The sequence below is a fragment of the Salvelinus sp. IW2-2015 genome, linkage group LG20, assembly GCF_002910315.2.
Source record: "Salvelinus sp. IW2-2015 linkage group LG20, ASM291031v2, whole genome shotgun sequence".
Taxonomy (NCBI): domain Eukaryota; kingdom Metazoa; phylum Chordata; class Actinopteri; order Salmoniformes; family Salmonidae; genus Salvelinus; species Salvelinus sp. IW2-2015.
Genome location: NC_036860.1, coordinates 38,103,327 through 38,128,734, shown reverse-complemented (window position 1 = coordinate 38,128,734; position 25,408 = coordinate 38,103,327). Strand labels below are relative to the sequence as shown.

General features: G+C 41.2%; 1 protein-coding gene across 1 annotated transcript; it reads right to left on the bottom strand.

Annotated features, from left to right (window-relative positions):
* Positions 1–745: 745 nt before the first annotated feature.
* Positions 746–24,567, bottom strand: ska2 (spindle and kinetochore associated complex subunit 2). The gene is made up of 7 exons (XM_024013090.2): positions 24,482–24,567; positions 2,883–2,972; positions 2,513–2,689; positions 2,323–2,397; positions 1,999–2,041; positions 1,597–1,738; positions 746–1,394 (listed from the first exon to the last, which is right to left on the bottom strand). The coding sequence occupies exons 1-7, from the start codon at positions 24,512–24,514 to the stop codon at positions 1,268–1,270; spliced, it is 687 nt and encodes a 228-aa protein (XP_023868858.1). The 5' UTR covers positions 24,515–24,567; the 3' UTR covers positions 746–1,267.
* Positions 24,568–25,408: the final 841 nt, after the last annotated feature.

Here is a 25,408-nt window from a genome sequence, read left to right as displayed (position 1 = left end):
ATTTACCATCACTACTGTTAATGTATTCATGTGTTATCTATTGTAATTTCACTCTGCCCTAGTGCATTACCCATTGATCAGATTTTATCAATACCAAAGCAAACTTAAATCAACCAATGTAATGGTTTGTTTGCATCTGCATTTTTTAACTTTTATGGATTCATTTAATTTTACCTAATTGCTTTACATACTTGGGAGAAAGAGACTTTAAACTGCTAATACATGTTTGCACGCCTTGTTAAATTCATTTTTGGGCCTCCTGGGTGGCGCAGTGGTCTAAAGCACTGCATCGCAGTGCTAGCTGTGCCACCAGACTCTGGGTTCGAGCCCAGGCTCTGTCGCAGCCGGCCGCGACCGGGAGGTCCATGGGGCGACGCACAATTGGCCTACCGTCGTCCGGGTTAGGGAGGGTTTGGCCGGTAGGGATATCCTTGTCTCATTGCGCACTAGCGACTTCTGTGGCGGGCCGGGCGCAGTGCACGCTGACCAGGTCGCTAGGTGTACGGTGTTTCCTCTGACACATTGGTGCGGCTGGCTTCCGGGTTGGATGCGCGCTGTGTTAAGAAGCAGTGCGGCTTGGTTGGGTTGTGTTTCGGAGGACGCATGGCTCTCGACCTTCGTCTCTCCCGAGCCCGTACGGGAGTTGTAGCGATGAGACAAGACAGTAACTACTAACAATTGGATACCACGAAATTGGGGAGAAAAAATATTTTAAAATCACTTTTTGATTGGGTGTATACCTGGACAGAGGGAATATTTCAATTTAATGAAGGCTCATAAAATACATTGACACAAGACGTACAGTAAAGTTCGAAAGACAGTGGAATTAAATCGTTCATCACATATTTACAGGTGAAATGTATTTGGCTGATACATTAGCCAGAAAACCCTACATACTTATCCAACATTAAACTCTTTACAAAAATTGTGCACCTTAATTTACAATATGGCCCAACCGCCTTCCACTTACAGCACCCTAGAAACATGTGATGACTTGATCCCATCTGGAATTCTTGCTTCTGATGTCAATTCCTTTTGAAAGAAGATTCTGGGCAGAGGGATTTATAAATTCCCTCTGCCCATTTAAGAAAAATATCTAGCAAATTAAATCGAACCACAGCATATGAGGATTCAACTGAAAACCCTTCAATGAGGCTAATATGCCTAGCAAATGGACAAAGAGAGATGGGCGGAATCAGTCACTTTTCATCACATAGTGCGGTGGGGTCTTATATTTTAGCCTCTCGGCTATGCAGGTTCCTCAGTCTCACATTAGCAGACGAACATGCCCTTTTTTGTCTAGCTCAATGAGAGAGAGGTGCTGCAACGTCTTCAGCTTGGCGTCGCTAACCTTCATGTTCATCTGCTTCATCTTCTGCAAACTGAGGGCACCACTGGAGAAAGAGTGGCAAAGTTGGAACTTGCAAGAACATCCAACATAATGCATACAACTTACTAAACATTCATATGACACGGGGTCTGACTCTGGTCCAGCAGTTAACTGTTCAGCATTAAAACAATTCGGACATTGCCTTGACAACTGGGGGTTTCTGTGTAAAGGTATATGCATCTCGGCACGAACATGACTCGTCTGACCTGTTTTTTCTGAAGGAGAAGTACTCATGCAGCTGCTTGTAGAAGGCATTGAGGTTGGCCAGCTTGACGTTGGCACGCATGCTGCACGGCACTGCCTCCAGTGTGGCTTCACTCAGCTCCTCAAACTCGCCCTCCCTCGAGGCTGTGGACATAACACACTCGCGTTGGCTTCAGTCGCCATATTCCTGTCTGCAGAGTACGGAGCCCTTTTTTGGGTTTCACATGGATTCCTTGAAGAGGAATGTTGTGTCATTGTTGGCTGTTATAGTATCAATATAAATTCTCCAAATTGAACATTTCCTATTTAGCTATGTACATAATATGTTGGTTACAAATTACTTCAATAGGGGTTTGTGTCTAAGACATATGCAGAGGGGAGACTTGGGGTTCACCATTACTTACACTGAGGCAGCTCTTGGGCTGGAAGCTCCATAGACATCGGTACCTGTTAACAGACAAACATTGGCATATTACAGTTATATTGCAATATATTGTAATACTGGGATATTACAAGACGACTAACATTTCACTGAAGGAAAGAGTTGAGAAATCCTGCGCAGAAAAGCTATATATTTCTCTGAATAGCATGGGCCGTAAAATTGGACAATCAAAAGTAGTGCCCCATACAATGTCAGTGTTACACAGAATGACGTCTGTGAAATATCGTTCCTCCACACACTCTGCTCCTGTACGCAACGACACCTTAGCTCCAGCAAATGGACTTACCTTTGTTGTGTTTTGATTGACTGATAAACCAAGGAACTCTGCAGACTCCTGCTCCGTCTCAGTCAGTGTTGGAAGCTACAAAACAGTACAAGTGGAAATATAAATATGAATTGCACATGATTTAAACCACCCTTTAACATTGAAAAGAGTTGGTTGACATTGTCGGATGTACGTAGAGGGAATAGTCTACCTCAACGTCAGCAGTCTGCTGTAACTGTTGCACCAGCTGCAAAGTGGTGTCGAGGTGCACTCGTATGGAGTCCATTGATTGCTTCTGCTCGGCTGCGATCTCCTGCACTTGTGTGCACAGGGCCGCATGCCTCGTCTTGATGGCTGACAGGTTCTCCAGCAGCTTCACAGGGTTTTCCTGTGGTCACAAGAACGTGAGTCATATTGATTTAACAGAATGTTGGCTACACTCTCTGCATGGCAGAAGTTCAGAGATGTATTATATACACTGTAGCATTGCCTTTTGTGGATAGATTGGAAAGGGGTTGGGTGACTTGTCTGTTGGTCTATTCTGAGGACATGTTTGTAACTCAGTACTGTGGTGTATTCACCTCTGCTGCACTGTTCTCTGGAACATTAGTCAGGAAGTCCAGCCTTAGCCGCTTCTCCATGTACTCCATGTCAGCCTCTGCCTTCTGGAACTGAAAGGACAGTTGGTTTAGTGTACTACAAGCCTTACACAATCATTATTACACACGGAAAATCATTGCATGTGCAGATCTGTCAATACTATGAACTATGGTTGCAAAGTGTCGTAAACTTTCCGGGAAATTTTTCATGGGAAGTTAAGCCCGGGAATTATCCGCAATTCAATGGAATTGCAACCCTCTGCATGCACAATGCACTCTTCCAAGATCTTGCACACTAATGAGATGCTATTGATCCCACACTACTATACTGTCTGAGCCAAGGGCTACATGCTTTCTGGTAAGTTTTGATTACAATACTGGGTGGGGTGAATACATGACAAATAATTTTTTGTTAATATGACATATTTGGTTATGACAACCGCACTTCCTACGGCTTCCACTAGATGTCAACAGTCTGTAGAACCTTGTCTGATGCCTCTACTGTGGAGTGGGGCCGAAGGAGACAGGAAATAGTCAGGTCTACCATGACCTGGACATGCTCTGACCATGCGCGTTCACATGAGAGGGAGCTATGTTCCATCGCACATCTGAAGTCAATGTAATTCTCCGGTTGGAACGTTATTCAAGATTTATGTTAAAACATTCTAAAGATTGATTCAATACATCGTTTGACATGTTTCTACTGACTGTTACGGAACTTTTGGACATTTCGTCTGCTTTTAGTGAACGCGCTTCCTGACGTTGGATTTGTTTATCAAACACGCTAACAAAAATAGCTATTTGGACATAAATGATGGACATTACCGAACATTTCTTGTGGAAGTGGGAGTCCTGGGAGTACATTCCGACGAAGATCAGCAAAGGTAAGTGAAGATTTATAATGCTTTTTATGAGTTTTGTTTACTGCACAATTTGGCGGGTAACTGTATGGCTTCCTTTTGTGGCTGAACGCTCTTCTCAGATTATTGAATATTGTGCTTTTGCCGTAAAGCTTTTTGAAATCTGACACAGCGGTTGCATTAAGAACAAGTGTATCTTTAATTCTATGTAAAACATGTATCTTTCATCAAAGTTTATGATGAGTATTTCTGTTATTTGACGTGGCTCTCTGCAATTTCTCCGGATATTTTGGAGGCATTTCTGAACATGGCGCCAATGTAAACTGGGGTTTTTGGATATAAATATGAACTTTATCGAACAAAACATATGTATTGTGTAACATGAAGTCCTATGAGTGTCATCTGATGAAGATCATCAAAGGTTAGTGATTCATTTTATCTCTAATTCTGCTTTTTGTGACTCCTGTCTTTGGATGGAAAAATGACGGTCTGATTTTGCGGTGACCTAACATAATCGGACACTTTGGTGGGATTAACAACAAGATTACCTTTAAAATAGTATAAGATACATGTATGTTTGAGGAATTTTAATTATGAGATTTCTGTTGTTTCTGCACTTTCACTGGCTGTTGTCATATCATCCCGTTAACGGGATTGCAGCCATAAGAAGTTCATTCACCTGTTTCCATACACGTTTCATTTTAAAACATTTATCTTACAAATGAGTTGTTTAATCTAACTGCTTAACTATTTATCTGTACACAGATTTTTTTTATTTTTTTATTATTAACAATTTTTTTCCTAATCTTTACAGGAAAATGCCATGGGCACCATCTGGTGTGTGGAGACATTTCACTGCAGCTAATGTATAAGGAAAAGCTGTGTACATTTGCAAATACTGTGCCAAATCTTATGTGAAAAACGCAACAAAAATGCAGAATCATCTGACCAAGTGCATAAAGTTCCCTCAGCGCTCACAACAAGCAACCTCTGACAAAAGTCCCTCTGCTTCTAGTCGAGGTGACAATTATGAATCAGACACATTAGCGATAGCAACAGCTCATGGTCCTCCTGGAATCAGAAGTTTTTTTTGACTCAATGGAGGAACGCAGTCAGAAATGCTGATGAATGTCTTGCTCGAGCTGTGTATGCAACTGGTTCACCTCTGATGCTCACAGGCAATGTGTATTGGAAGAGATTTCTGGATGTTCTTCGCCCAGCATACACCCCTCCAACCAGACATGCTTTATCTACTCATTTGCTGGATGCAGAGTTCAACAGAGTCCAAGTGCAGGTCAAGCAAATCATAGCGAAAACCGACTGTATTGCAATCATCTCTGATGGGTGGTTGAATGTTTGTGGGCAAGGAATAATTAACTACATCATCTCCACCCCTCAACCAGTATTCTACAAGAGCACAGACACAAGGAACAACAGACACACCGGTCTCCACATTGCAGATGAGCTGAAGGCTGTCATCAATGACCTTGGACCAAATAAGGTATTTACACTGGTGACAGACAAAGCTGTGAACATGAAGGCTGCTTGGTCTAAAGTGGAGGAGTCCTACCCTCACATCACACCCATTAGCTGTGCTGCTCATGCATTGAATCTGCTCCTCAAGGACATCATGGCACTGAAAACAATGGATACACTCTACAAGAGCCAAGGAAATGGTTAGGTATGTGAAGGGTCATCAAGTTATAGCAGCAATCTACCTCACCAAGCAATGTGAGAAGAGCACCACATTGAAGCTGCCCAGCAACACCCGTTGAGGTGGTGTTGTCATCATGTTTGACAGTCTCCTGGTGGGGAAGGAGTCTCTCCAAGAAATGGCCATATCAGTCTGCCGATATGGCCAGCCCAATCAAGAGGATCCTCCTGGATGATGTATTTTGGGAGAGTGGTAAGCAGCCTGAAGCTCCTGAAACCTATAGCAGTAACCATTGCGCAGATTGAGGGAGACAATGCCATCCTGTCTGATGTTCAGACTGCTTGCAGATGTAAGAGAAGAAATCCATACTGCACTGCCCACTTCAATGTTGCGCCAAGCAGAGGAAACTGCAGTTCTGAAATACATCAAAAAGCTTGAAGACTTCTGCATGAAGCCCATACACGCCACAGCGTACGTTGGACCCCAAGTATGTTGGCAAGAGCATCCTGTCTGATGCAGAGATCAACAAGGACTATGGTGTCATCACTACCGTGTCTCGCCACCGTGGCCAGGATGAGGGCAAGGTTCTTGGCAGTCTGGCAAAGTACACTTCCAAGCAAGGGCTTTGGGATGGAGATACAATATGGCAGTCGTGCTAACATATCAGCCACCTGGTGGAAGGGACTTTGTGGATCTGAGGCTTTTTCCCGTTGCCTCCAACATCCTCCAAATCCCACCAACATAAGCCACCTCAGAGCGCAACTAGTCCTTGTTTGGGAACACACACACCAAAGCACGCAACTGGCTGACCAATACAAGGGTTGACAAATTGGTGGCTATCTGGGAAAATTTTAGGCTTTAGAGCCTGACAATGAGCCATCCTCAACAAGGTTGGACAGTGACAGTGAAGATGAGGCCTCAGAGTCTGATATTCAAGAGGTGGACATTGAGGTGGTCCAGAAAGAAGACATGGAAGCCTGAGAGGAATACAACCAAAGCTTTAGTTTCTAGACTATCATTTTACAGATGTATGTTGAAAATGTTGTGGGAGATGCGAAGGATCATTGGGGATCATTCAATATTTCCTTTCTTTTGTTGTTCTGTGAAATCATCCCATGTGAAGAGTCAACTCATATAATTAAAGTTCAAATTGTTTTTTTTATTTCTATTGGAAGGGTTGAATCATTTGCAATTATGCCTAGGTAAAAGGTTTATGTTTCTGTCTCCGTATGATATGGTAAACAAAATGAGTGAAAGGATCAGTCACATCTTTCGAAGACTTCGGCCACAAAACTGTTACCTCCCGAAAGGTGCATGATGAAATAGTTGAGACGCATAGTGCCTTCTGTGAGGCTTTAACCAAAACACTGAAACCCTAAAAGCAACATTTCACTACTCAAAGTGGACAGCAGAGAAAATACTGATAGGGTTTCAGGACTTGGGATCAATCAAATGCTTGTCATTTTGTCAAAATGGAGTGGGGGAAAAATTATCAGGGTCGAGTTCAATAGGCACGTAACACAAAACATATTCAGAACGTATGAAAGAGAGAACATTTAAATTCAAATAACTGTCCATATTTGGAAGTTTAGGTAGATCCTCCTTCTAATGAGAAATGGAAGCTGACTGATGGGGACAAAAGTTCGACTTGCTTTGATAGATTTCTCGTCATTCCCTCACCTGCAGAGTAAGATTATTGCTCAGTTGGACTCTGCCTGAATTAATAAGACCATTGATCTTCACTGCAGATTTTAATGAAATAAACGCCCCCCAATCGCACCAATGCCTATTCCAGAGTTCTAATTCCTAATTATAAGCACATCCATTCTTTGGGGTGCAATGGGCTTTGCAGGGCAATTTGGGCTTTGCCCTATTTGTTTTGATTTAAGCGCTTCAGTAGTCGGTATTCAGACTTACCTTATGCCGGTGCGCAATGGGCTTTGCAGGTGTGGCTCCCACTGATTAAAATGTTATTCAACCGCAGAAAACTCTCCCACTTGCTAGCCCACAGATTTTTTTGTTAAGTTTCCATTTAAAAGGGGTTTCAGGACATTTATCTAAAGCCATCCATTCAAATACAATGTACCTTTAATTTGAATTTTCGCGACAGATTCACTAGAATATACGTTGAGAAAGAGCTCAGAATAGGGATCAATGAAAGAAAGCCATCTAAATACAGTCTCCTTTTCAGCTCTAATTGGTAGATCTAAAAATACTCAGATCTTTTAGACTATTTAGGGTGAAGAAAGTGTTCATGAATCATACATAAACAGGGTTGGAAAGCATTTACACACAAAATGTATTGGTGAATCATAAATACAGTGGTTTGATTCATCCTGAAAGGTACCGTATTCAATTGTTCAATTCATGAAATATTTGAAAGGGAGGAAAAGTGTACAATGGGGGATTGAACAATAGTCCGTTAAATCTACCCTAATCCTCATGGAACTGATGAAAACAATTCAGTTGTTGTGAACCATGCACTAGGCTCCAGGTTTGAACGGCTATGTATGGTCTATGTTCCATATAGCCTATTCTTGTGTGATGTTGCTATAGACCACCAAGTCCCAACAGTCAGATAATGTGGGAAAGACTTGATAATGTATGAGATCTCAACAGAGAGGTACAGTGCATTCAAAAGTATTTAGACCCCTTGACTTTTTCCACGTTGTTAAGTTAGACTTTTTCTAAAATTGAAAATATATATATTTCCTCAATCTACACACATTACCCCAAAATGACAAACATAAAAACAGGTTTTAAAAAAATGTTTGAAAATGTGTTTTTTTTTTTAAACACGAAGTCCTGAAGCAACTCCTGCCTTGTCCGTGTGCTTAGGGTCATTGTCTGGTTGGAAGGTGAACCTTCGCCCCAGTCTGAAGTCCTGAACGCCCTGGAGCAGGTTTTCAACAAGGATCTCTCTGTACTTTGGCCGTTCATCTTTCCCCTCCATCCTGACTAGTCTCCCAGTCCCTGCTGCTGAAAAACATCCCCACAGCATGATGCTGCCAGGTTTCCTACAGATGTGACGCTTGGCATTCAGGCTAAAGAGTTCAATCTTGGTTTCATCAGACCTGAGAATATTGTTTCTCATGGTCTGAAACTCTTTTAGGTGCCTTTTGGCAAACTCCAAGCGGGCTGTCATGTGCCTTTTACTGTGGAGTGGCTTCAGTCTGGCCACTCTACCATAAAGGCTGTGCTGCTGACATGGCGGTCCTTGTTCTCCACAGAAGAACTCTGGAGCTCTGTCAGAGTGACCATAGGGTTCTTGGTCACCTCCCTAACCAAGGCCCTTCTCCCCCAATTGCTCAGTTTGGCAGGGCGGCCAGCTCTAGGAAGTCTTGGTGGTTCCAAACTTCTTCCAGTTAAGAATTATGGAGGTTCTACGGACAATTCCTTCAACCTCATGGCTTGGTTTTTGCTCCGGCATGCAGTGTCAACTGTGGGATCTTATATTGACAGGTGTGTGCCTTTCCAAATCATGTCCAATCAATTGAATTTACCACAGGTGGACCCTAATCAAGTTGTAGAAACACTGAGGATGACCATGGTAATAGGATGCACCGGTTCTCAATTTCGAGTCATATAGCAAAGGTTCTGAATACTTTAGTAAATAAAAAAGTGCAAACATTTCTAAAAACCTGTTTTCGCTTTGTCATTATGTGGTATTGTATGTAGACTGATGAGGGAAAAATGAATTGCATCAATTTTAGAATAAGGTTGTAACGTTAAAAAAATGTGGGGAAAAGGGGTCTGAATACTTTCCGAATGCACTGTGTGTGTGTATGTACAATTGAAGTCGGAACTTTACATACACCTTAGCCAAATACATTTAAACTCAGGTTCACACAATTCCTGACATTTAATCCTAGTAAAAATCCCTGTCTTAGGCCAGTTAGGATCACCACTTTATTTTAAGAATGTGAAATGGCAGAATAATAGTAGAGAGAACAATATATTTCAGCTTCCCATCACATTCCCAATGGGTCACAAGTTTACATAGCTTTTTTTAATGGCGGTTTTGGAGCAGTGGCTTCTTCCTTGCTGAGCAGCCTTTCAGGTTATGTCGATATAGGACTTGTTTTACTGTGAATATAGATACTTTTGTACCTGTTTCCTCCAGCATCTTCACAAAATCCTTTGCTGTTCTGGGATTGATTTGCACTTTCGCACCAAAGTACGTTCATCTCTAGGAGACAGAACGTGTCTCCTTCTTGAGAGGTATGACGGCTGCGTGGTCCCATGGTGTTTATACTTGCGTACTATTGTTTGTACAGATGAACGTGGTACCTTCAGGCGTTTGGAAATTGCTCCCAAGGATGAACCAGACTTGTGGAGGTCTACACTTGTTTTTCTGAGGTCTTGGCTGATTTCTTTTCATTTTCCCATGATGTCAAGCAAAGATGCACTGAGTTTGAAGGTAGGCCTTGAAATACATCCACAGGTACACCTCCAATTGACTCAAATGATGTCAATTCGCCTATCAGAAGCTTCTAAAGCCATGACATAATTTTCTGGAATTTTCCAAGCCGTTTAAAGGCACAGTCAATTTAGTGTAAGTATAAACTTCTGACCCACTGGAATTGTGATACAGTGAATTATAAATGAAATAATCTGTCTGTAAACAATTGCTGGAAAAAGTTGTTGTGTCATGCACAAAGTAGATGTCCTAACAGACTTGCCAAAACTATAGTTTGTTAACTAGAGATGTGTGGAGTGGTTGAAAAACTAGTTTTAATGACTCCAACCTAAGTGTATGTAACCTTCCGACTTCAACTGTATCTCAAGCTTAAACGGAGAGATTGATGGGAATTTTTTGTATTATGTTACATAGATTGACGCACCGGAGCCTCAATAGACGCTAGGGGGTTTTAATTTTTTGGTTGACAAGAGTAGCAAAAACGTATGCATGACAAGCAAACAACAAATGCTGAGCCTTCATCTTCATGCATAACGGACTAAATAATGAAAGACTGTAGCAATAAATTCCGCAAAGCTAGTGTGGAAGAGTTGAAAAAAATATTGCCATCAATAAATAAAGGACAAACCACCTGGAACCAACAACCTGGATGGTAAATTACTGAGATTGTGGGAGCTGTTTTGTTAGATTTCAGTGGAGCCTTTGATATCATCGATCATAACATATTGCTGAAAAAACATAGGTGTTATGGATTAACATCCTCTGCTTTATCATGGATGGACAGTTACCTATTCAATAGAACAGAGGGTTTTCTTTAATGGAACCCTCTCTAATGCAAATTCGGTGGAGTGTGGTGTGCCACAGGGCAGCTGGCTTGGACCATTATTGTTTTGTGTTTACTAATAACCTTCCACTGACCCTGAATAAAGCCTGTGTCCATGTACGCTGACAACTTCACAGTATACACGTCAGCTGCAACAGTAAAAAAAGTAACTGACACTCTTAATATATATCTCCAGTCAGTTTTAGAATCTGTAACTAGCAATAGGCTGGTGCTAAATATCTAAAAAACTAAAAGCATAATTTTTAGGACAAATCACTCGCTCAACCCTAAACCTCATCTGGATCTAAACCTCATCTGGATCTAATCTTGAATTGAGCAAGTTGAAGAGACTAAACCGCTGGGTGTCACCCTAGATAGCACACCATCATGGTCAAAACATATAGACTCAATGGCTACTAAAATGGGAAGAGGTCTCTCCATGATAAGGTGTTGCTCTGCTTTCTTGATATTTCAGCTACAGGTCGTACAGGCCCTAGTTTTGTTGCACCTGGACTACTGTCCAAGTTGTGTGGTCAGGTACAGAAAGGACATATGCAGATTGTAGTTGGTACAAAACAAAGCAGCACATATTGCACTTAGATGTACACGGATGGGGAATGTCAATGACATGCATGTCAATCTCTCCTGGCTCAAAGTTGAGGAGAGATTGACTGTCACTATTGATCTTTGTGCGAGGTGTTGAAAGTACCGAACTGTCTGTTCAAGCAGTTGGCACTCATCAGTATCACACAAAACATACAATACAACCAGAGGTCTTTTCAGTCTCCAGGTCCAGAACAGAGGCTGAGAAACACACAGTATTAAATAGAGCCATGACTAAATGGAAAACTCTGCCATGCCATGTAACTCAAGCTAGCAATAAAGCAAGATAGAATGACACAAATATTAATTTCCACAAAGTTTGCTGCTTCAGTGTCTTTAGATATTTTTGTCAGATGTTACTATGGAATACTGAAGTATAATTACAAGCATTTCATAAGTGTCAAAGGCTTTTATTGACAATCACATGAAGTTGATGCAGAGAGTCAATATTTGCAGTATTGACCCTTCTTTTTCAAGATATCTGCAATCCGCCCTGGCATGCTGTCAATTAACTTCTGGGCCACATCCTGACTGATGGCAGCCCATTCTTGCATAATCAATGCTTGGAGTTTGTCAGAATTTGTGGGGTTTTGTTCGTCTACCCGCCTCTTGAGGATTGACCACAAGTTCTCAATGGGATTAAAGTCTGGGGAGTTTCCTGGCCATGGACCCAAAATATCGATGTTTTGTTCCCCGAGCAACTTAGTTATCACTTTTGCCTTATGGCAAGGTGCTTCATCATGCTGGAAAAGGCATTGTTCRTCACCAAACTGTTCCTGGATAGTTGGGAGAAGTTGGTCTCGGAGGATGTGTTGGTACCATTCTTTATTCATGGCTGTGTTCTTAGGCAAAATTGTGAGTGCGCCCACTCCCTTGGCTGAGAAGCAACCCCACACATGAATGGTCTCAGGATGCTTTACTGTTGGCATGACACAGGACTGATGGTAGCGCTCACCTTGTCTTCTCCGGACAAGCTTTTTTCCGGATGCACCAAACAATCGGAAAGAGGATTCGTCAGAGAAAATGACTTCACCCCATTCCTCAGCAGTCCAATCCCTGTACCTTTTGCAGAATATCAGTCTGTCCCTGATGTTTTTCCTGGAGAGAAGTGGCTTCTTTGCTGCCCTTCTTGACACCAGGCCATCCTCCAGAAGTCTTTGCCTCACTGTGCGTGCAGATGCACTCACACCTGCCTGCTGCCATTCCTGAGCAAGCTCTGTACTGGTGGTGCCACGATCCCGCAGCTGAATCAACTTTAGGAGACGGTCCTGGCGCTTGCTGGACTTTCTTGGGCGCCCTGAAGCCTTCTTCACAACAATTGAACCGCTCTCCTTGAAGTTCTTGATGATCCGATAAATGGTTGATTTAGGTGCAATCTTACTGGCAGCAATATCCTTGCCTGTGAAGCCCTTTTTGTGCAAAGCAATGATGACGGCATGTGTTTCCTTGCAGGTAACCATGGTTGACAGAGGAAGAACAATGATTCCAAGCACCCTCCTTTTGAAGCTTCCAGTCTGTTATTCAAACTCAATCAGCATGACAGAGTGATCTCCAGCTTTGTCCTCGTCAACACTCACACCTGTGTTAACGAGAGAATCACTGACATGATGTCAGCTGGTCCTTTTGTGACAGGGCTGAAATGCAGTGGAAATGTTTTTGGGGGATTCGGTTAATTTTCATGGCAAATAGGGACTTTGCAATTCATCTGATCACTCTTCATAACATTCTGGAGTATATGCAAATTGCCATCACACAAACTGAGGCAGCAGACTTTGTGAAAATTAATATTTGTGTCATTCTCAAAACTTTTGGCCACGACTGTAGTGCTATGTATAATTTATGTATATTATGTATTTTATTTGTTATGTTGTTTCCTGTTTGGACCCCAAGAAGAGTAGCCGCTGCCTTGGCTGCAGTTAATTGGGAATCCTAATAAAAAAATAAAAAATGATTCAAATAGGCTACATGTAATGATGCTTATATGATCCACTATTACTCGCAACCTTCAAAAATGACCACACGAACGTGACAGAGGAAAGAAAGGTAAACTAACGATGTAATGGAATGATACATTTAGGCTATAAATTTAAGGAAACTAACAATCGCTGCACTAAAGTGCCAGTTATTATGTACTGTATGTGGCTATTACTGACAGTGGCTACAGATAGTGGCTAATATTTAATACAATATGATAGAAATGTAAAAAAAATAATAATAATAAGTCTGGGTGGTAAGGGGGAAACTCACCTCATCCACCACCAATGTGTGGCACACACCTGGGTTTTGCACGGCAACCTTTTTTTGTGCCAGAATGCTCACCACACAAAGTGGAGAGGAGTGATATATGCCAATTAGGAATTAGGGGGATGATTAGGTGGCCATGATGGAATAGGCCAGGTTGGGAATTTAGCCGTGACACCGGGGTTAACACCCCTACTCTTACGATAAGTGCCATGTGATATTTAGTGAAGTTACCCGTTTAACATCTCATCAGAAAAACAGCACCCTACGCAGAGCAATGTCCCCTTCACTGCCCTGGGATCTACTTAGACCAGAGGGAAGAATGCCCTTCCAGCAGCATCTGGTCTCCCATCCAAGGATCGGCCAGGACCGACCCTGCTTAGCTTCAGAGGCAAGCCAGCAGTGATATGCAGGGTGGTATGATGCTGGCACATGATGACATGCTTTTCAGTTTGCTGAAATATGTCTGGTTTCACATTTGTCTGCAGATGTTCATAAGGTAAAATAGATCTAAACAATTATCATTTATATTTTCAATCATCTTAGGGACAGGTTTAAATGTACAACTCGAGGTGTCATTAAAAAAAATCCACACCCCTCAATGTAAAAAAATATTTTCACACCACCCTTTCCTTGTATTGTAAAAACATGTACACACCCTAACCCTAATAATTAACTTGAAGACAATTAACACCATAAATAACAATTGTAAAAAATAAAATAAAAATTGTAGCAACCCTGTGTTTATAAACGTGGATATCGACTTAAAGTGGTTAACATGGTTTTGTGGCACAGTCGATGCCACGCAGGGCAAATGGCCAAGACGGTTGAGGGTTCGCCAACGGCGAAGGACGAGCTCACTTTCCCTGCCTGTATCGTTACACTACAATCAGAGCCGGCTGCAGTGATCAGCTAGGGAGAAAATCAGACCAACACTTCGATGCTAGATTTATAATTATGTAAAATATATGCAACAAATTTTCCACTAACAGGTTTCTGTTCCAACGCACCACATACACCCAATAAGCAACGCATAACTGCATACCGATTACCGACTTATCATCATGGTTTGCATTTTCAACACCACAATCAAGTAGAGCATGTCAAATCTCGACAAACAGAAAATACTCCCTACTCAGTATTAAAGGCTTGATTTGACAATCTCAGAATGTCATTAAACCTTTATGTTTTGTAACAGATGTCTCTTTCCATTAATAGAACGGCCGTTGCTCAGTTTGGATGATGAAATTATAAACGAGTGGAATGGATGAACGTGAGCAGATAGGCTACTTCAAAAGTCTCCTGTAGGCTAATCAGATTAAAACATTATGACTAGTTATGTTTATGGCTCACACAAAAAGGTAATACAGTCTAAAAGTTAAATGACAAATATTTAGGCTATATTGAAGCATGAGGTTCTAGGTCAAGGAATAGCCTCTCGGATCGGAAAGGAGGAAGAACAACGTGCATTAAGCTTTCCTGAATAACTGGGCTTGCTGGGAGCATAGGCCTATGTGGCCACAGGACGACTTTGGAGAAGGATGATCAGCAACAGACAGCGCATCAGTATCACAAGTAAAAATACAGCCAGACTGTCCTGCAACTGTAACTTTCTATAATCTGTCGACTCACAACTGATCCAAATGGAATGAAACATTCAAATAACAGGGCTTTTGGTAATTATTCAAATTACATTTTCACTGCAGTTTACAGGCTAGAGAATTGTACTCACTTGAAAACAATATTGCAATTTTTCATTGGATTTTGGTGTTGTAGGCTAGTCTAATTAGTATAATTGTATTGTCCCTAAACAAGAGCAATAGGGGAGCTTTTTAAACCACCCGTCTTCACTGTTCTTTCATGTGCAATGACGCACCCGGCCTCTCCGCTGCCTATTAGCTGTTCCTCCATCTTGTGGATTCGGAAAGTATTCAGACCCCTTCACATTTTGTTACATTACAGCATTATTCTAAAATTGATTAAATAAAAATCCTCCGCAATCGACACACAATACCCAATAATGGCAACGCAAAAACAAGTTTAGAAATGTTTGCAAATGTATAAAAACAGAAATAAATTATTTACATAAGTATTCAGAGCCTTTGCTATGAGACTCGAAATTGAGCTCAATTGCATCCTGTTTCCATTGAGTTTGCAAAAAGGCACCTAAAAGACTCTCAGACCATGAGAAACAAGATTCTCTGGTCTGATGAAACCAAGATTGAACTCTTTGGCCTGAATAACAAGCATCATGTCTGGAGGAAACCTGGCACCATCCCTACAGTGAAGCAGGGTGGTGGCAGCATCATGTTGTGGGGCCGTTTTTCAGCGGCAGGAAGTCGAAAGATGAATGGAGCAAAGTACAGAGAGATCCTTGATGAAAACCTGCTCCAGAGCGCTCCAGACCTCAGACTAGTGCGAAGGTTCACCTTCCAGCAGGATAACTGCCCTAAGCACACAGCCAAGACAATGCAGGAGTGGCTTCGGGACAAGTCTCTGAATGTCCTTGAGTGGCTCAGCCAGAGCCCGGACTTGAACACATCTAGAGAACTGAAAATAGCTGTGCAGCGACGCTCCCCATATAACCTGACAGAGATTGAGAGGATCTGCAGAGAAGAAGGGGAGAAACTCCCCAAATACAGGTGTGCTTGTAGCATCATACCCAAGAACACTCAAGGCTGTAATCGCTGCCAAAGGAGCTTTAACAAAGTACTGAGTTAAGGGTCTGAATACTTATGTAAATGTGATATCTGTTTATTTTTTTTCACAAAAAAAATCGAAAAAACAGTTTTTGCTTTGTCATTATGGGGTATTATATGTAGATTGAGGGGGAAAAAACTATGTAATACATTTTTAGAACAAGGCTATAAAGTAACAAAATGTGGAAAAAGTCAAGGGGTCTGAATACTTTCCAAATGCACTGTATGTTGAAAACTGTTGCAGATTTGTATGATTTTGTTTGTGGTATGACCGCTAGTAAACCTATTGCAGATCTGGACAAACGATCCACCTACCACTATTGTCACTATGGATAGAGAGCAGGCTAGACAGTTGACTGGTAGACTACAGTGCAGAAGGGAAGTACCAAAACACCTCGATAATGGAGGCGCATACAAGTGGATGAAAAGATTTGGCTATATGGAAGACATAATAGTAAAACCTGCAAAATGGCAAATGTAAATCAGGGGGAAAAACTAAAAACGCACTACCCTCCTTTGTCAATTTTTTTTGTAAACGGATTACCTAGGTCTCATCAATAGCTCTTATCAATTTATAAATGACAGTGCATAGAGATGATTTTTCCCCCGATAGAAATAACAGCAAAGCTGTTTTTTCACATGGAACTGACAGGTTGATCGACCTTATTCATGGTTTCCTTGCGTATTAAGGTCGTGGAATTAAGACAAGTTCAGAATATGGTGTTTCTGTGATCTCCACACTAAACGAATAACTGGCTGACACATGCGTTTTCCCATGCTTAAGTTCAAGGTCAGAATACGTGTACAGAGAAAAGGGAATAAAGTTCTATTTAAGCGAGTAACTCCAGTCTGAATCCCCCCCTTTGGTGAGGAGAGTGGCAGCTTTCGCCACTTTTTCCTACAGTTTTTGCAGCTTCCAAAAGTGGTCTTTGCTGCTTTCAGATGCTTTGACAATACTATTGCACTGCTAGCTGTCCAATACAGTAGTGCAATGAAGTCAGAGCACCTGCAAACAGCTTTGTTGAGCAAAGGTTCACACCTACACCTAACAAAACCTCCTTGGGAATAATCCCTGGCCAATGCCCTTTTAACATTGCACTGCTTTCATTAGAGGGTCACCAGTAGGACAATATAAAAGGGGCACTGGACAGACAGACACAACATAATGGATTCCTCTTTATTCTGTGTTATCAGTCTTGAAATAAAATTGGAGACATCCAACCTCATGTCAAACTAGAGAAATAATTAACTACATGACAGAAACTTTAATTGGATTGGCTGAGCCAGATCAAGAAAAAATATTAATGGGTGAATCAAAATGATCTAAACCTCAAGTAAAACCAGTTTTGAAATCCAGTGATCGTCAGCAGAGAGAAACAAGCAAGTGAAGCTACATGACTTTGGGGAGCTGAATAGATAGTGAATGCATCATATTTGAATAGTCTAGTTACTACCCACTGTGCACAAATTAATTATGCAAGTAATGGCAGTAGAAACGCCTTTAAGTGCAAGTATTGATATAAAAACAGTCATCTCGAAGTAAACTTGGAATCACGCAATGATAGTGTTATCCTCCCACTACGACTCGGGAAACGATGCAGTTTATTAGGTTACAGATGAAATCAATTATGCACTTCACAGGGTAGTGAAATGGCACGGTGATGAGCTTGATGCTCCTTTCCAATAAATATCGAGGGTCTTATTCTGGTGACGTAATGATCAATGGTTGACTGCAGTTTGAAAAATAAAAATGTTTTTGCTCGATCCATAGTAATCTAATCATGTAGACCAGCCTACCCGCACTGAATTTGCGAGCTGTTGGCTATAGTGCAACTGCCAAGACCAAAGCAGGCACATCTGCTACTTAACGCAAATGTTTGTGACAAAACTATCGGTGCAGTTGAAAATGTGATGTAAACACACTGAACTTTAGATTTCTATTCTGTACATGAAAACTAAAGTGAAAAATGTCCGTGTGCACTACTTCACACACTCATTTATATCTGCTACAAGTCAGTTTAAAATACACATTTTCTTTAATGCATATTTTAGAATATTCGCATGAAAGTCCTGTTTTTGCTTTTTCATTATGGGCTATTGTGTGTAGATTAATCAATTTTAGAATAATGCTGTAACATAACATGTGGAAAAAGTCAAGGGGTCTGAACACTTTCTGAATGCAATGTAGGCATTGGGTTTCAAAATTTGGCTGATTTCAAATGTAATCTTCAAGTTACTCATTAATATGTTGGATTCACATCTTCATCTCAACCAAAAACAAAGTTAAAGAACAGTGTTTTCCACAAGCACATGGAGTAGCCAGCCAAATAGAAAGAGTAGCCAGATCCCGCCCAGGTTAAGAATGTTTTGCTGAACAAGCTCTATTTTTTGGTGGCATCTGGTACATTCTAATGCCTTGATTCCATCTGAAATACACAGGAAAATTATAGTTGGTAGACTATTGTGCACCGGGGCCTCCCACTCTTTCTATTCTGGTTAGAGCCAGTTTGCGCTGTTCTGTGAAGGGAGTAGTACACAGCGTTGTATGAGATCTTCAGTTTCTTGGCAATTTCTCACATGGAATAGCCTTCATTTCTCAGAACAAGAATAGACTGACGAGTTTAAGAAAGTTATTTGTTTCTGGCCATTTTGAGCCTGTAATCGAACCCACAAATGCTGATGCTCCAGATACTCAACTAGTTTAAAGAAGGCCAGTTTTATTGCTTCTCTAATCAGAACAGTTTTCAGCTAACATAATTGCAAAAGGGTTTTCTAATGATCAATTAGCCTTTTAAAAATGATAAACTTGGATTAGCTAACTGGAACACCGGAGTGATGGTTGCTGATAATGGGCCTCTAAAAATACTTGTTTAACAACTGACCCACAAATTTCAAGATTCCGTTTAAGAGGTTCTCTCCGCTATCTCCAATAGAGCTATGATTGACCAATGAAGCAGGTGTTAATCATGGGCTTTGCTACACTGAAAGCAGCAGTTGACTACTCCATTGTCAAAACTTTAAGATCATTAGACCTATATAAATATCTTTGGAAATACCATATAAGTATCAAAATCTTTTTAAAACAATTCAATCGGTTTTCATTTACCATATCTTGGACCAGAGTGAGGCTATCGCTCAAGATCTTTAGTTTACTTGTCTCGATGCGATACCATGGACATACAGCGCATTCGGAAAGCATTCAGGCCCCTTGACTTTCCCCCCCATTGTAACGTAACAGACTTTCTAAATTGGATCAAAAAAAATGTTTTGCTAATTTATTACAAATTTAAAAAAATATTATCACATTTACATAAGTATTCAGACCCTTTACTAAATACTTGAAAAAAACATCTTTGGCAGTGATTTGAGTCTTCTTGGGTATGACGCTACAAGCTTGGCACACCTGTATTTGGGGAATTTCTCTCATTCTTCTCTGCAGATCCTCTCAAGCGCTGTCAGGTTGGATGGGAGCGTTGCAGCACAGCTATTTTCAGTACTTTCCAGAGATGTTCGATCGGGTTTAAGTCTGGGCTCTGGCTGGGCCACTCAAGGACAGAAGGTGAACCTTTGCCCTAGTCTGAGGTCCTGACCAGGTTTTCATCAAGTATCTCTGTACTTTGCTCCAGTCATCTTTCCCTCGATCCGGACTAGTCTCTCAGTCCCTGCTGCTGAAAAACATCCCCACAGCAGGATGCTGCCACCACCATGCTTCACCGTAGGGATGGTGACAGGTTTCATCCAGATGTGACGCTTGGCATTCAGGCGAAAGAGTTCAATCTTGGTTTCATCAGACCAGAGAATCTTATTTCTCATGGTCTGAGAGTCTTTAGGTGCCTTTTGGCAAACTCCACACGGGCTGTCATGTGCCTTTTACTGTGGAGTGGCTTCTGTCTAGCCACAAAGGCCTGATTGGTGGAGCACTGCAGAGATGGTTGTCCTTCTGGAAGGTTCTCCCATCTTCACAGTGGAACTCTGGAGCCCTCTCAGAGTGACCATCGGGTTCTTGGTCACATTGTCCCTCAATTTCTGTCTGGCTGGGTGGCCAGATCTAGGAAGAGTCTTGGTGGTTCCAAACTTTTTCATGTAAGAATGATGGAGGCCACTGTGTTCTTCGGGAACAGAATTGTTTTGGTACACTTCCCCAGATCTGTGCCTCGACACAATCCTGTCTCGGAGCTCTACGGACAATTCCTTCGACCTCATGGCTTGGTTTTTGCTCTGACATGCACGGTCAACTGTGGGACCTTGTATAGACAGGTTTGTGCCATTCCAAATCATGTCCAATCAATTGAATTTACCATAGGTGGACTCCAAACAAGTTGTAGATACATCTCGAGGATGATCAATGGAAACAGGATGGACTTGAGCTCAATTTCGAGTCTCATAGCAAAGGGTCTGAATACTTATGTAAATAAGATAAGGCTCAGTGGGGAAATCGGGGATGCCCTGCGTTGCTATCTATTGCCTAGAACAAAAACAGCCAGGGTTTCACTAAATAAGCTATAAGCACAATACTTTTTATTGCATATTTAGGCCTAATTAAATTGACACGTTTGTTCATTTTCAATTCACTGGCACAATGTAGAGTAGTTTAGCCATACTCATTGATAGCCTAATCTATACTTTAATATACGAGGCATTGCGAGATACAAATCTTCAAATATATAGGCCTAGCCTATGCGCACAGTTCCAACAGTCTGCCTTCCCCCACCTCTCTCCCTCGCTGGGTCGCCTGATCTTTCTCTTCACTATAAAAGATGCCAGTGTGTGTGTTCAGTCTTCAGTCTGTTGCATGTAGAATAGTTTACGGTAACCTAATCATAGATAGCCCCTACTTACTTTAGTGAACTTGCGAGACATTGCAAGCCAAGAAATTGCAAAATACAGCTTTTGATTACCGATGCACAGTTCTGACTGTCTGCCTGGTGGCTGACTTGCCTACCTATGTCTGGCTGTGCCCCTCCCCTCTCTCTCGCTAACCCGCGAGAGTGTGTTCTCGGAAGTAGCCTACGGCAACTACTCAGTATCTTTCATTCCAAAAATACTGAATCTTAGGAGCCGATTCCCAGCGGAATCGAATCTTGACACCACTAATAGTCTCTATAAGCCAGAATGTTGAATAAAATAACATTTGAGGTTACTTTACCTGTTGTACATGCTGGTCCTTTTGGTGGTAGGTGTAGATAGGGTCACAGGAAAGTGTTGTTAGCCCACCTTCTGAGGCACGGTGGGTTCTGTCGTTTGTATTATCAATCTCGACTCATTGCACGTGATGCACAATATGTAAACATAGTCGAATGTAACCGAAAGTAGTCCCCCGAAGCACGTTTCCTCACAACCAGCTGGAAGTGTTTGCCCAACCTCTCGGCCATACTGTGCGAATTGCATCAGTATTGAAAATAAAAACCTGGATGTACAAACCGATATACAGACCAGTGTACTGAAAGTCGGGTTAATAACACTTAGTGCTGAGCGCTTAGTTATTTTTGAAGTCGGTTTGGTTTGATTATTTAAAAAATGATCACGGTTTTCAATTTCGGTTTCCATTTCTTGGGTTGAATGCTGTAACACAGAATAAAGCAATTAATAAAAGTCCCATGATGGTACTGACTGCCCATGAATGCTTATCACTTATTAACCATATTTTATTCACAATACTTTAATAAAATATTTCAGTTGTGTATATTACATTTGTTTTACTTGATGGCTTTATTTCATGTCACCTTCTCATCTCTATTTTGTAGTTCTTCTAAGTAAATCAGGTCAACTTTTATGACTTCTGAACACTAACTATCAATCACTTAGAATGTGTATTTTCAGGTAGAGATACCTGGCGAAGCAATAGGTGCTCTCTATATCCCCTCATGATCACGCATTCTTCTCTTTCATAGCAGGCGTAAAAGAAACAGACCGGACAAGTAGATGCGCAATGGATTATGGTCAGTAACCATGTTTCCATCACAGTTTTCATGCGAGTAAAGTCATACTGTATTTTTTTTTTATCACAACAGATGTGATGAAAACCGGAAGTTTCAGTACAATTTTCTAAATGACAACAGATAATTTGTTCATTCGACATGGTGGGATCTTTGTGTCGGTAAAATGTATTATGTGAGAAATGGCAGTTGCCTTTATGCGCAAATACTGATATAATAACCATAATATCGAAGCAAACCTGGAGACATGCGATGATATAGTGTCTGGTCCTCCCACTACAACTCAGGAAACTATGCTGTTTATTAGGCTACAGATGAAGTAAGTTATGATGAACTTCACAGGGTGTTGAAAGTGCACACTATGAAGTTGATGCTCCTTTCCAATAAATATCAGTCTTATTCTGGTGACAGAACACCCATGCATACCCCACAAGACATGCCACCAGAGGTCTCTTCACAGTCCCCAAGTACGGTACAGACTATGGGAGGCGCAAAGTACTACATAGAGCCATGACTACATGGAACTCTATTCCACATCAGGTAACTGACGCAAGCAGTAGAATCAGATTCAGAAAGCAGGTAAAGAAATACACCTTATGGAATGGCGTGGACTGTGAAGTAACACAAACATAGGCACAGACACATGCATAAACACACACATGATAATATGCGCACTATACACACACACACGTACACGTATATATGGATTTTGCATTGTAGATATGTGGTAGTGGAGTATGGGCCTGAGGGCACACAGTGTGTTGTGAATTCTGTAATGAATATTGTAATGTTTTTAAAATTGTATAACTGCCTTCATTTTGCCGGACCCCAGGAAGAGTAGCTGTTGGCTAATGGGGATCGATAATAAATACATGACTGATGCTCTCGCTCTGTATCTGTGAGCTGTTGCCTAGAGTACATGTGCCAAGACCAGAGTAGGCACCTTTGCTATTCAACACAGTTTCTGACAAAACTATCGGTAGAGTTGAAAATGCGACGGAAACACATTGAACTTTAGATTTTTATTCGGTACATGAAAGTGCACACAAAATGTAAGTTATGTCATGCACTGAGTTCTCTGCAACAAGTCAGTTTGGTGGAAACACACCACTGGAGGGAAAACATGCATAGTTTCTTCAAGCAGTCTTTAGAATACTTGCATGAAAATCTGTAGCCAATTGGATGGAAACCTAGCTATTATAGTTAAATTACCACATTTTGTTGCACTAAACTATGTAGAATATTGGCCTGTTGGAAACTACAACTTTCTACTACATTGCACAGTTCAGGCTGGATCTGATTTATCTATAGAGAAACTGTTCAATGTGTGCATTAAGCTCACAGAAAAAAATTCAAATAATTGAACCGAAAATAAGACATTTTGGATAAATTGCTCAGCACTAATAACATTACTCTGTCGATATTGTCTCAATTTTCTAGCAGCAGAAGAACAAACTGCACAGACAACCGGTAGAGCAAGTTTAAATGTATTTGTATTAAACATTCTGGCTTTTATGGAACATTTACCCAATACTCTACATAAATGTCTCAGGACCTATATACCAATTTATTGTGTATTACAGCCTGATTAAATCAGACTAACTGATACCACATTGAGATTCAACAAACTTCTGGCTGACTTTGAGTGAGTGAATAAAAGATTGAAGTCTCATTGTTCAATGTCTCAACCAAATATTACCCAAATGTCCAATGGGTATCTGGCTAGTTTGTAACAGTTACATACTGTACGTTTGATAAGCGCCGTGGATGGAACACCCAGAAATGTTATTATCGTTGATCAGACATTGCAAACTCCCTCCTTTATCTTTCGATTGGCTAACAACGAATGTGTACAACTTTCATATGATCGCGTGAAATTTCGCTTTTAAACATTAACGACCACGTACAACATGAACGACCACGTAAGACGACGAGCGAGCGCGGGGACATCGACTAATGTATGTCCTCTTTGCAGGCGCAGTCTCTCGTACTCATTGTGAAACGTATGGCAAACAAGCCATCGAGATAGCTAACTACCTAAATAAACACTGAACATGGGCAACGTGACAGAAGCGAAAAAAAATAGCATGTTGGTTTTCATCGCAGAAAACACTTAGCTAGCACGGTATGTTTTCGTGGTTCTTTTCCTGGAAATATTTTTTTCCTACGAAAATGGCAGATTTTTTTTATTTAGATCCTCTCACTTTGCTAACGTTGCATTCCTATTTTTGACGCATTTCCTCAAATAGCTAATTGACCACAGAAAAGCCGCCTCGTATCTAAAGACTAGGATCATAGGTTTACTTTCGCTGGTTTAGAAATTAAAGTGGTTTGTAAAAGCTTACCATCGCCTCCAGTTTATCAACTGCTGTCTCCATGTTGAGTAGTTTACGTTCCGTCCTCTTCTTCTATGGTATTATGGCGGTCTTCAAACTAGCGATAGAGGTGCATGCCGCCACCTACCGTACGTTTGGTAAACTATAGCAAAAATATCCATTGTAGGAAAAACCGACATCATACAAAATAAAAACCAGACACATAAAACATCCCACTCCTTCAGTCATATTCCAATTCAAGTAACATCCCTACAGGCTCAGCGGCCTGTGAGGGCGAAACATCTTTTGACAGGATTTCTGGCAATGGCACGGCTGTAAACTCAGAATCCCAAAAAGCGTTCTGCTGCACTCACAATAATTTAATTGTTCTCTTATTTCTTCTTTCTTTGTGCTGTGCAGTTTATGACCATTGCAATAAATTCTACAACTGTAATATATCAGGATCACACATTTCTACAGGCCAAAAGGACCAACCGCACAGACAACCAGTAAAGTACGTTAAAATATAATTGTATCCAACGTTCTGGCTTGTAGAGGTCCTGAAAGGAAAATGTCCTGATTCAAACACTAATTTCTGCCTGACATAGAATTCAATGCAATTAAATGTTGGGTTTCCAAGCAAATCAGGATCCCTTGATTGCCGAGAAACATTCACTGGTGCAGTCTCAATTACCATTGCGTCTTCAACGCCACTTACTCCTTCCACTCTTCTCACCGCCTCCAGATAGGAGACATGTTGGACAGCCCTTATTCTCTCCACCTCTGTCTCCTTCAACCTAACAGGGAAATCCGGGGACTCAGGCGTATGTTCGCCACCACAGTTGCTGCATATAACCTCAGCTGGCATAGGATATTCTTCCTGTCTGCATACACTTGAGACATGCACAAATCTTTAGCATTTATAACACTGGAGTAGCTTGTCCACAAAAGCTCTTA